The 12857-nt window shown below is 30.9% G+C and overlaps 2 protein-coding genes across 2 annotated transcripts; both read left to right on the plus strand.

Moving 5' to 3' along the window:
- Positions 1-6376: 6376 nt before the first annotated feature.
- Positions 6377-7140, plus strand: LOC123896668 (INO80 complex subunit D-like). The gene has a single exon (XM_045947030.1). The coding sequence runs from the start codon at positions 6454-6456 to the stop codon at positions 7138-7140; it is 687 nt and encodes a 228-aa protein (XP_045802986.1). The 5' UTR covers positions 6377-6453.
- A 3788-nt stretch (positions 7141-10928) lies between these two features.
- Positions 10929-12218, plus strand: LOC123896669 (polyadenylation and cleavage factor homolog 4-like). The gene is made up of 2 exons (XM_045947032.1): positions 10929-11444; positions 11556-12218. The coding sequence occupies exons 1-2, from the start codon at positions 10944-10946 to the stop codon at positions 12216-12218; spliced, it is 1164 nt and encodes a 387-aa protein (XP_045802988.1). The 5' UTR covers positions 10929-10943.
- The last annotated feature ends 639 nt before the right edge of the window (positions 12219-12857 follow it).

Consider the following 12857-nt stretch of genomic DNA (forward strand, 5'->3'; position numbering starts at 1 on the left):
ACTTTTACTATTAAAATTTGTGTCAAAAAAAAAACTTCTACTATTAAAATTGTGTAAAATTTAGTTTAATGAGAGAATAAAACCGGTCAACACTCAATTTTTGTATTACAAAAATTGATTTTTACTAAATTAAAAAAAGTTTTTTTGTCAAGTTGTTTAATGACTAGAAAATTCACCTTAAAGATTAATAAATAAAATGTCCGGAGTTCGAACCCCGACTCTCACCCATACAATGCAAAAATCCACCTTAAAATATTATTTGATATCGTAAAAGTAGCTCAATTAATAACTACTAATAAAAATATTATTAAAGGGTCCAAAATTCAAATACCAAATTGTCTATTTTTTTTACGTTTATAATAGGTGAGGCTAGCAATTAAACAAAATAAAATTAACGGTCCGTATTTGTATTTCAATATATTATTGTCAGATGGTTTTTTTTTTTGGCACAATTGTCAGATGATTTTAGCTTGTCTTGATATTTTTTAACTTTTTTTTTACGGTTGATATTTTTTAACTCAAATATGCTTTACTTAAACAGTAGAGCCATTGTGAAATAAATATTACAGCATTAGTTTGAGAGATGTGTTTCATATAAAATCTATAAGGGCATGTACCAAAAAAAAAAAAAAAATCTATAGGGGCGAACATTGTATACATAGTGTGGAGTATAAAACATTACTCCCTCCGTCCCAAATTATAAGTGAAAAAATAAAAATTACATTTATATTAACCAAAAGTAAAACATGATAATTAGAAATATGTTTTTGTGAGTTTTTCTTGAATAAATTGCATAGAAAGATGTAAAAACAATTTTTATTGATTGTTATTTATTAAGAAAAGAGAAGCGAAAGAAAAAAATTAAATGTAATTTGCATTTAATTTTATAAAATTTAAGGAAAAAAATATTATTGAAAAGAATTTAATTTATATGCATCATCGGTGTAAAGTTATTTTGCACATGCGTCCAATAAGATACCGACACATCATGTATGGTAGTTAAAAACACATAATGTGTCACATTCATTAAATGATGTGGCAACGCGTCATTGGATGTATGTGTAAAAAAAATTTACACCGACGGTGCACAACAATTAAACTCTATTGAAAATGATTTTTCACTTATAATTTTTGAAAAAAAAACGACCGCCCATTTTGCTATATAGCTAGTTCCGTCTCCCCATCCACCAAAAATTTTGGGTCAAAACTCCGTATTTAAGTTTTGGGTCAACTCAGATTACCCTTCCCAATTTTCTTTCGCCCATCTGATCTGTGATTCTCAAATTTCATTTCCCATATTGATTACGAGAAAAATTGGTACAAAAAGGAGAAAAAGATTTGATCTTTAAATCAGGGGTATTTTGGTACGAGATTAAACGGATAAATCTCAAGCAGAGACGAAGAAGTAATAAAGGAGAAATCTGAGGTGGGTACGACGCCATTTTTGGTCAGAAATTGGTTGTTGAGTATGTGTTAACGGCTAAGATGAAGACAAGCTTTCTTCAACCAAATTTCATTGCTCTTGCAAGGTTTTTGGGTCAGAAGGAGGTTATGGTGGAAAATGAAAGTTTGGGTTGTTGTTGTGGTTTTGGTTGGGTTTGTGGTGAGGATTGAGGAAGATGGTGATTGTGTCGGAGAAAGAGAGATAGTATATGTTTGTTTGGCTTATTTATATAAAATCAATTCTTTTATCTAGACGTGAGTTTAGGTCAAGCAAGATTTTGTAGCTTCTACGTTCGATGGAATTGCTTTTTCCAATTACAGATTTCTAAATTTTGTATCCTTCCAATAACCAGAACATCGACCCGTGCGGTGCACGGGTCTGATTAGCTGGAAGATATATAATGATTAAATAAAATATGATAATTTCAATAATGTAAGGTATATGAAAAAAGTTGAATAACATTAAACGATAGTTCAACAATAATTTTGGATAAATATTCATACAAAGAAAAATATGTTATATTACGAAAGACTTCCTTATAGACCACATTCGAAGTCTTAGTTGTATCTTCACTGTCATCATCGATGATCAATATTTTTAATCCTTTTATATAAGTAACTCTTGAAATTGCAACATACAACTGACCATGTGAAAACACTGGCGACGGAAGATATATCCCAACATGCTTAAAGATTGTCCCCGACTCTTATTAATAGTCATTGCAAAAGAAATCATTATAGGAAATTGTCTCCGTAGAAATTTAAAAGGAATTCTCACGTCATATGGTGTCAGGGAAAATCTAGGTATGAAAACCTGATCACCAATATTACTTCATGAAATAATTTTTCCTTCAAGAGCACGTTTTCTCAATCTCGTAATAATAAGTCTTGTTCAATTGCATAATCCTAATTTTTGATTCAAATTCCTTAATAGCATAACTGGAACTCCAACTTTAAGTCTCAACTTGTGATTTGGAAATTCCGACGTAGAAATCGTGTTCAAAAATTCGGGAGTATGAACATCATCCACTGTTTGATCGTCTACATTTTGTGTGAGTGAAGTATCATAAGTCAAATATATTTTTTCTTCGTCAGGAATTAAATTCAACATATAATCATTTATTGTGTCGACTATTGAATTTTTAGGAGCTCGTATAGCTCTATTTTGGAAATACGTTATATCGTTCATGTTTTGTAAAAGTTTGGGATATGTGCTTTCAACGATAGAAACAAGAGGATCACCTGAATTTGGAATCAATAAATTTGATGGAATGTCAAGTTCTAAATCATCGTCGTTGTCATCTCCAATTTCTCCATTGCCAACACCCAAAACCCATTCAGAAAACAATATTCTTTGTTCAACGTCTGCACTCGAAGCACCACCGAGAAGCCTCATGTTTTTACTCATTGTTAAAACTTCACAAAAATTCCAAAGAACTGAAGAATTAATAGTAGCATGAACAACTTCTGGCCCTGTACTTTTGGGTATTACTGGTAGAATTTGTCTAAAATCTCTGCCAAAAACAACAACTTTTCCACCGAAGGGAATGTGTTTAGTTTTTTCATCAACAGACTTGAGAATATCTTTTAAAGTTCGATCAACAGCTTCAAAACAATGTTTGTGCATCATTGATGCTTCATCCCATATAATGAGCTTTGCTTTTTGTATTAATAGCGCCAAAGAGCTTTTAGGAACTATGGTACATGTTGAAAACTCGTCAACATTTAGAGGAATACAAAACCTTGAATGTGCTGTTCTATTGCCAGGTATAAGCAATGCAGCGATCCCACTTGAGGCAACTGTTAAAACTATCTCACCTTTTGAGCGTAATGCGACTGACATGGCCTTCCAGATAAATGTCTTCCCTGTACCGCCATAACCATAAAGAAAAAACACACCAAGTTTGTTTTTGTTAACTCTTGTCATGATTGTGTCATATACTTTACGTTGCTTTGTTATAATTCAATTCGTCGAGTATTAAACTATTTTGTATATCAGGAACTAATGATGTGTCTGCATTAGGCATTGGAGGATAATCTTTTAAACTCTTCCCACAACTACGTAACACCATCTCAATATCTGCTAGTATATATTGTATCAATTGATCATCGGTTAATATTAAATCTGCAATGTTAAAATCAAAATAATGAATGTGATTAGTGACATGATTATGGTTGTGTTTGGTTGTATTGCAAACAAAAATTGATTTAGCAGAATTGAGTTTGATAGATTTGATTTTGGTTAAAAGTGAGTTAAACAGAATTGATTTATGTTTGGATACATTAACGTAGAAATAAAGGGTATTTATAAAAAATATCAATTCTTTTTCCATTATTTTTTTTTTGACAAAATTCTTTTTCCAATTTTAAAAAACTACAATTTAATAAACTGCATAATAAATAATTTAAAAGTGATATAAGCAAAGTTACATGAGACATTGGGGAGACATTGAAATGTGAAAGATGCTTTTTTTAATATATTTCAATATTGTTGGAAGTGTTATAGTATGAGAATATATATATAAATTTCCAAATCTCACATTATAATTATTCTCTAAATTTATGATCTGGTAGAAAAAAAAATCATTGATCAGGAAAGACATAAAAATAATTCATGATAAATAATATAGTCAACAATAATTTTGATATGATATACTTTTAAAATTGATGGTGCTTATCAATTATTGCACATAATTTTAATCACAATTGGTATACTTGTCATAGTGGTTGGAAATATTGCCTTGCATTGAAGAGTTGCGGGTTCGAATCATAGTCAAGACAAAATATTGTATTATTTTTTAATAAAAATTGCATGATAAAATGGAGGGAAAACAAATTAGGGTTTAGAATTTGCTTGTGTATACAAGCTTATAATATAAAAGATGTCATTTACTTTACTTTATTATTTATTATTATCCTTGTCAAATTGATAAATATACACATATGTTATAAAATTCATTTTGCTAATTACACGATTCAAAAGCAATTTTAATCCAAATTATCCAAACAACAGTATATAACTAAAAATCACTTTTACTTGTACGTATCCAAATATAAATCACTTTACATTAAACTCACTTTTAACCAAAACCAATTCATTTAAACTCAATTCTCTCTACAGCATAACCAAACATACGCATAGAAGAAATGATTTGGTGAGCCGTCAAAAAAAAAAATAGAAAGGATTTGGTGTGAAGAGGTGCACAATAAATTTGGTGGGGAGAAGACACATGTCGTCATGTAATTGGCTAGATGTGCCACATCAGGATTCTGTTAAAAAAAATTAACGGCAGAGACTAATTTTGATAACGGAAAAAAATGTAGGGTTTATTTTCATCATAAAAAAGTAGGGACTATTCTAAACCATAAAGAAAAAATGTATGAATTTGTACCGGACCATGGACCATGGTGTGATTTGTTAAGGCCCAATACGAAAAAGCACAACCAATTATAGTCTATATAAGGTTCAAACCAAAATATCTCATGTTTCTCATCATGATTATGACACGTGAAGATCACCACCACCTCCATGATCCACCATGGCTTGGAGAAGAAGGAAAAGAAGCTTGGAGAAGAAACCGCCCACTACCCATGAATTCCTCCACAAGCAAGGCGGTTATCAAGCAATAAGAGGGAGATGTTTTGTCTATAAATAAGATCTTCTTCAAAAGAATAGGGGATTCTCTCATTCTGATAAACCACCATACTTTCATTCTTGTAAAGAGATAATTCTTTCATTTTTGTAAAGTTAATCAATTTTTTCTCTGATCATACTTGTATCCATTATCAATCTTGAATAACGCAATCTCCTTTGAATGTTCACCAGAACAGAATTAAAAACATATTTAACACTATTTAATATATACCTTCATGCAGATCTTGCATAATATATTATTGTTAAACATATGTATTAAATTACAAGTAAATGATGAAATTAGATTAATTGGAATTAGAACATCTGAAAAAATGACCATCGTATAAATTTTATGCTGCGTAGCACATCAAGGTATGGATTTTTCCGTTTTCTAATAAAAAAAATGGTCATGCTAACCGGTGCCCCGGGGCACTGGTTAAGGAAACCAAAAAAGAAAATTTTAAAATTGAAAATAACACTTTTTAGACTTTCGAGGCGTTGATTGCACAAACTTCAATATGATATTACTATATTTGGTTCCTTAAACAATGCCCCGGGGGCACTGTTTAGCATTTTCCTAAAAAAATTTACTAATGTGAGGAAGAAGACACATTGATTGGTAGATTAGAAAATTTAATGAGACAAAAAAATAATCATTAAATGTTGGAATAGATGAAAATTACATTAATACCCACATATTTAAGTAATTGTTAAAAAATAGATTTGGGTTTTTTTGGTAAAAAAATTAGTGAAAATTACATTAATACCCACATATTTAAATATAAAACATTAAAAAAGATATTTAGATATTATTCTCTAAATCTTTTGTCAAAAAGATATTATTGTCAAAAAAAATATTTAGATATTATTGTTTAAAAAACAATCTTTTGGAGCTGTATATATAATGGGATGAAACCTATTTATATTCATTCATTGTTTTATTGTTTCTCGTCCGCCTCTTGTTGGTTCTTCTTCCATAACAAACCATGAAACCAATTATCTCTTCACGCTCTCTTTAATTCCTTCATGACTGCAGCGGCTTCATACGGTAGAAATACTACTGTTTCCTATTGCGGCAGCAAGTGCAACTAATATTCTAATACTACTGCCGTCCAAGAACGTCCAGCCCACATGCTCCGCCCCAGATGCTAACCTCGTTCGAATCCTGTCCTTTTGTGTCAAGCCAACATCCATTTGTTGGATATTCTAATTTGATTAATTCACTCATGGCCCAAGGTGTAATCTCATTGGCTAATCAAGAGATCCTACACAGGTAACTAAATCTATCTTAAGTTCAACTCTTCTGTATATGAAACCAAATCAAATCAATTTCATTCCATCTCAAATCTTCATTCACCGAACCCAAAATCATCTCTATGGAAGATTCACACTCACAACAACAACCAACGCAAGTTTCTCCGATGAAAATCGACGGCGCCGAAGAAGACCAAATACTGTCCAACTCGTCCGTGTTAACTCGTCGCGAGGTTTTGACTCGCCGTCTCTGCCGAGTCAAACAACTCAGTCGCTGTTACAGACGTCATTATTGGGCTTTAATGGGTGAAGTTAAGACGAAGTACAGAGAGTATTGTTGGACTTATGGAAAGAGTCCTTTCAAAGAAGATGAAGAGAATCCAAACGGTGTCGTTTTGGGGGAAACTGGAAATGCTACAGAGAATAATGAAGATTTCATTCGTTGTGCTTTTAGTGGTTGTAAGTCGAAGGCTATGGCTCTTACTCGGTTCTGTCATACTCATATTTTGTCGGATTCTAAGCAGAAGCTTTATCGGGGTTGCACCGCCGTAGCAAAAAAATTGCCAACAGGGCCATCTTATTGTAATAAGCCAGTACTGAGATCAACGGTTCCTTGTGCATGCCCTACTCATTACCAATTAGGTGAAAAGTGCTTACTTCGTGCACTAAAAAGGGCAGGTTATAATGTACCGGTTAATAGTAAGCCTAGTCCAAAGTTACATGAATTAGTTCCTGAATTTGTCCGGCAAATTCAAAATAAACGAAAAGCTTTACAGAAGGCAACTTTACCTAAACCTGAGACTGAATAACAAAGATTTAGTCGCTGAGGGTTGGAAATATCATGATTCACTAAAGATTTACAGTATATAGGGAGGGAATGTGGTTACAATATCTGAGAAACAGAGTTATGATTTGGTATTGACTGTTTAAGCATAAAGTGTCAATAAGAAAGTACTTTTTTGCTCAACCCTAGAGTTATACCAAGAGACAAGTTTCTCTCTAAAACCCTAGCCTTGTGTCAGCGGCAAATCCTAATTAAAAACTCTACATTGTTGCTCCCTTTCTCTCTCTCCATCAATAAGAAAGTACTTAGATACATGTAAATTGTGAGTATTCTATAAATGTCGTTAAACTTTGTGTCTCTCTATTCTTCTTGCTCACTCATGTTTGGCACCCTATGGTCAGCATCACAGTACATTGTTGCTTGTTACTTTCATAATAAAAGGAATTTGTTGGTATGGATCGGGAATTTCTCGGCTAAAATTCTTGATACTCATGTGATAAAAGTCATTTAACTTTAGTACCCAGTCGGGCTTGTTGATTTTTATATAAAAAAAAAAATCTTATATATATATATATATATATATATATATATATATATATATATATATATATATATATATATATATATATATATATATATTTTCCATGTTTCTTCCATTTTTTTATGAGTATTCGATTGTGAATTTGTAATTAATTAATTAATTATTGTTATATGTTTGTAGTATTTTGTTGGCATTAGAGCTGTAAAAATGGGTCGAACCGGTCTATTAGCCCTATATTTTTACACGGGTCAGACTTTATCGGGCTGAGTTAATTGGGTCGAGCTTTACATGAGTCGTCATGGGCCGACTCCACGGGCTTTTGGGTTAGACCCTTAAAGAATTAAAAAATATTGAAAAAAAATTCTATAATCTTTTTATTGTTATATTTTGTTCCTATTTTTATGCATAGATTCATATATAATCTTTTTTATTATTTTTGTCATTTTATTTTTATTATTTCTATTTTGTTTCTATCTATAATCTATTTTATTCCAAATTTTAAGCATATCATCTTTTTATTGTATTTATCTTATATTCTTTCTATATTTTTATTTTTGTTAGTGAAATTACAATGAAGGATATAAAACTTGAAATATGGTTATTTTAAGCATATCAGCTTTTTATTGTATTTATTTTATATTCTTTTTATATTTTTTTTAGTTAAATTATAATGAAGAATATAAAACTTGTAATATGGTTAAACCTACTAAGGATAAATTAATAATTTTGGTAGTAATTAATTTTATTATATTAGAAATACATATAAAATAATGACATACGTGGTTGGAAATAATACTAATAATAACAATAAATAATAATAATAATAATAATAATAATAATTCGACAAAAAACTTATTGGATTAGGATGAGATTATTTGTTAGAGATTTGTTTGTTTGTTTGACGAGGATAAAGAGGAAGATATTGTTGTTTGAGAGATTATGTGAGAAAATATAAGGATACGAACTACCTTCTTGGAGATTTAGTTGAGAAATATAACATAAATTTAGTTGAATCTGTTTTTTTTTTTTAATATAATATGAAAATTAGTCCGTCCGGCCCATCAAGCCATTTAGGCCTTTGCTTATCGAGGCAGGCTAAGTGGGTCGGGCCATGAAGTTTAACGGACTGAGCCCTTAGTATGACCTACCCCCGGTTGGGCCGGACCAGGCCGACCTCTTTGACAGCCTAGTTGGCATGGTTTCTCAGGCGAGGCCGACGCATTTGACAGCTCTACGAGTCATGGAAGATATAAGTAATTATATTTTGATAAAATAATAGAATATTACAAAATTTTATGCAACTATTCAAATATAATAAGTTATTTAATAATAGACACATAAATATAATAGGGGGTTCGTAAAAATAACATAACAAGGGTTAAAATTTACGATCACTTTTTCGTCAAAAATAAATAATTTACAATCACTTTATATTTCAATCATATATAATATTCATTCTCACATGACATGCATGATTTAAAGAATCATATTTAATACATGAAGAAAGAGAGAAAAAAAAAGTTTTCATTCTTTATAAGATATATTGATGAATATATAGTTGTTGATGCTATTTGTTGAGAAAATAAGGAATTTTCAATATGTATATTTTCAACCAACACCGATAATATTTGTTAATGAAATACATGACTATATAATCATATTTAATTTATGAGAATGAAAGAAAATCATTTGAGTGTGAATTATCTAATATTCAAAATTAATTTTTTAATTTGAAATTAATAATAATTTTTTTTATATATTTTTCTATAATTAATATTCATAAAACTTAAATTTCCATATTAAAAGTAAAATTCTTAATCTCTACGAGTTTACGAGTCAAGTTTACGTTTCGATTCCACCTAAATAAAATAAGTTGACCTAAAACTCAATTCTAACAACGCTAGTAAGGTTTTTAATTTCAAATCAGACAATCCGGCGACTTATATTCCTTTATCGTGTGGCCTATAATATTTGTGTTGATTGACACAATCCAACGGCTTATAACATCATGTAGGTTTTTTTATTTATAAGATGTAGGCTTTTTTAAGTCTAATTATTTTATGTTCATTACATAATTGATGATTATATATATATATATTATGTGATAATTGCTATTATCCTTACGATAATTGCTTTTATCCTCATGTGTTGCTAAGAAACTCATTCAATTTCACTTTCGAAAGTTAACTTTTTATTAATATATTGTTTTTTATTGCACAACCCAGAGGACAATAGAGTACCAATTTAGGTTGTTGGTGTCGCAAAATTAAAAAAGATAAATTTAGAGAGAATGAAGTTCAATTGATTTACTGAAACTCTCTCAAGTTTTGAGGCAAATAAGTGTGTTGCTGAAGGGTATCTAGCTTCTTTTGTTATAAATCGATTAATATTATTTTATTCGTTTTTTCTATTCTAGATCTTTCTTTGAGTGATGATTTTATAGGAGTTTGTTCTCTTTTAAAGATAAAAAGAAGGTTTAAGCTTAAAAAGACTAAGCTTAATCAAATTAGCAGCAAACACTACAACATAACCAAAGTAAATAACTATTAATGAATTATTTTTTTCCCACGTGTCTTTTTTTATTAGGTGTTTTTGTTATTATTTTTTTTGTTGATATAATTAGTTGTTATATGTTAAATTGAGTTACTAATTTTTATGCGTATTTTTTATCGTTGTTTTTATTCCTATTTTATGCGTAAATTTTTTTTAACTAAAAATTAAATATTTTACCAACATATTGTGGCACAACTGGTAGATACTTGAGTCTCTTAATCATTTGATCCTTCCAATTATATGTTTTGTATTTTTTTAAAAAAATTATGCAAATGCCCCAAATTTAGAAAATAGTTAGTTTATTAAAATTTAATTGTTTTAGGTGTTTTGCGCATATTTGGGTAGTTTTAGTGTGTTTATTTAATAATTGTAGAGTAGAAGCTTTGAGTTTAGTGAGAGACTGAGAGGTAGAATTATAATTAATTAATTAATTAAGTAAATTGTAGAATTAAGAAAAATAGATATCTTTTTTGGGTCACATGGCTTAGAGATATCTTTTCTAGAATTAAGATATGTTTTAATTATCTTTTCTTGAAAATATCTTTTCTTAGAACATATTTGGGCTTTTTTGTTGGGCAAACCTATTTATATCGTCCGTGCCTCTTTGTTTTCTCTCATTCTCACTTTTTCGTTTAATTCTATCTTTCTCTCTTCTTTCTTCTTGCTCCATCTCAAACCTAAGGCCTTCTTCTTCCTCTATCTCAAACCCTAAGAAAAGAGATAAGAAGCGAAAGATGATTGTAGTCCCAAGTAGAGCATCATATTCATGGCAGAACACTGACGAGGTGGAATTTGATTGGTCAGATATGTTGCACGGTGTTAACAACAAAAACTTGCATCAGTTACCTAAATTTCAGGTTTTTCCGTCTCAGCATCCAGCCGCAGCAGTAGCATCACAAGGACATGCACGCCCTGTCACACCACAATTTTTTCCATCTCAGGATACGGCGGCAGCAGCAGTTCGTTACGGTGCTTCTATAAGTAACCCCCTGCACCCTGTTATGCGACTCCTTTTGCCAGGCCAAAGTTTAAATTTTCCTCCAGCCTGTGGCTCACATGCTCCGATGCTACCTCGTCCGAATCCTCCTTTTGTGTCAAGCCATGCTCCAATACTACCTCGTCCGAATCCTTCTTTTGTGTCAAGCCAACATCCACCTGCTGTTGGATATTCTGATTTGATCAATTCACTCATGGCCCAAGGTGTAATATCATTAGCGAATCAAGCTCCTACACAGGTAACTAAATTGATCCTAAGTTCAATTCTTATATATATTTCCATGTTTCTCCCATTTTTTAAGTAGTATTTGTTTGTGAATTTGTAATTAATTAATGTTATATGTTTGTAGGATTTTGTTGGCATTGGCATTGAGTTTGATCCGGATATTCTGAAGGTTCGTCATGAATCTGTAGTCAGTGCCTTATATGGTAAGCTTCCTAGACAGTGCAAAACTTGTGGCCTAAGATTCAAATCACAAGATGAGCATAGCAGTCACATGGATTGGCATGTGACTAAGAACCGTAACCGTATTAGTATGTCTAAAAACCATAAGCTGGAACCCTCTCGCAAGTGGTTTGTCAGTGAGACGATGTGGCTCAGCGGCGCAGAGGCATTGGGAACTGAATCAGCTCCAGCTCCAGGTTTTTTGCCAACTGAGGAAAAGAAAGAAGACAAAGAATTGGCAGTTCCTGCAGAAGAGGACCAGAAGACATGCTCTCTATGTGGAGAGCATTTCGATCAGTTTTACAGTGATGAGACAGAGGATTGGATGTACAGAGGAGCTGTTTACCTTAATGCGCCCAATGGAATAATAACAACCGGCATGGACAGGTCACAGTTAGGCCCCATTATTCATGCTAAATGCAGATCTGAATCTACTACATCCCCATCTCAAGATTGTGTGATGGATGGAGAAGGCAATCAAAGAAAACGTATGCAGCAAGGCACATATGATGAGGGCAATCAAAGAAAACGAATCCGAACCAATTTTTCGCAAATTCATCCTTTTTAGATTTTAGCCAATTTAAATATGTGTAAAAAGTGTTGTTACGTTATACAATGTGAATTTTTTGGATACAATGTGTAATTTGACTTTAATTTTATGAGAACAAAATATGCATTTGAGCTTATATTAATTGCAAACCTAAACAATTCCATTTTTCTCATGAAATAATCACGAATGAACATGTAGTGTAAAAAAAACATGAATAAACATGTATTATTTAGTATAGTTATGTGTTTTGTTTTGTGGATTTTAAGCAAACTAATGTTATTGTTTTTAACCAACAAAATAACACTATAAATTTGATTTTAAAAAATTAGAAGTTACAAAGTCTTAAAAAAAATTAAATAATCTTCGTGGTCCTATAAAATGGAGATATTCTAATTTTTATCGTATTTTTACTCTCTAGAATTTTCTTGAAATTTCTTGCAAGTAGTTTTTGTCCATATTAAAATCAAATTTGTTTAATTATTCTTAAACTCTTATATTTTTTAATGACTTTTTTCATTCATGTTTGAAATATTATATAAATAGTTCAATTAGTAAAATTTAGAAATTTTTAACATGAACATAATTAAATATGATTTTTTAAACGTAATAAATTCAAAATTAAAGTAATGAAAATCATGATCTGTAAATCAAATTTCG

Source organism: Trifolium pratense, linkage group LG7, assembly GCF_020283565.1.
Source record: "Trifolium pratense cultivar HEN17-A07 linkage group LG7, ARS_RC_1.1, whole genome shotgun sequence".
Taxonomy (NCBI): Eukaryota; Viridiplantae; Streptophyta; class Magnoliopsida; order Fabales; family Fabaceae; genus Trifolium; species Trifolium pratense.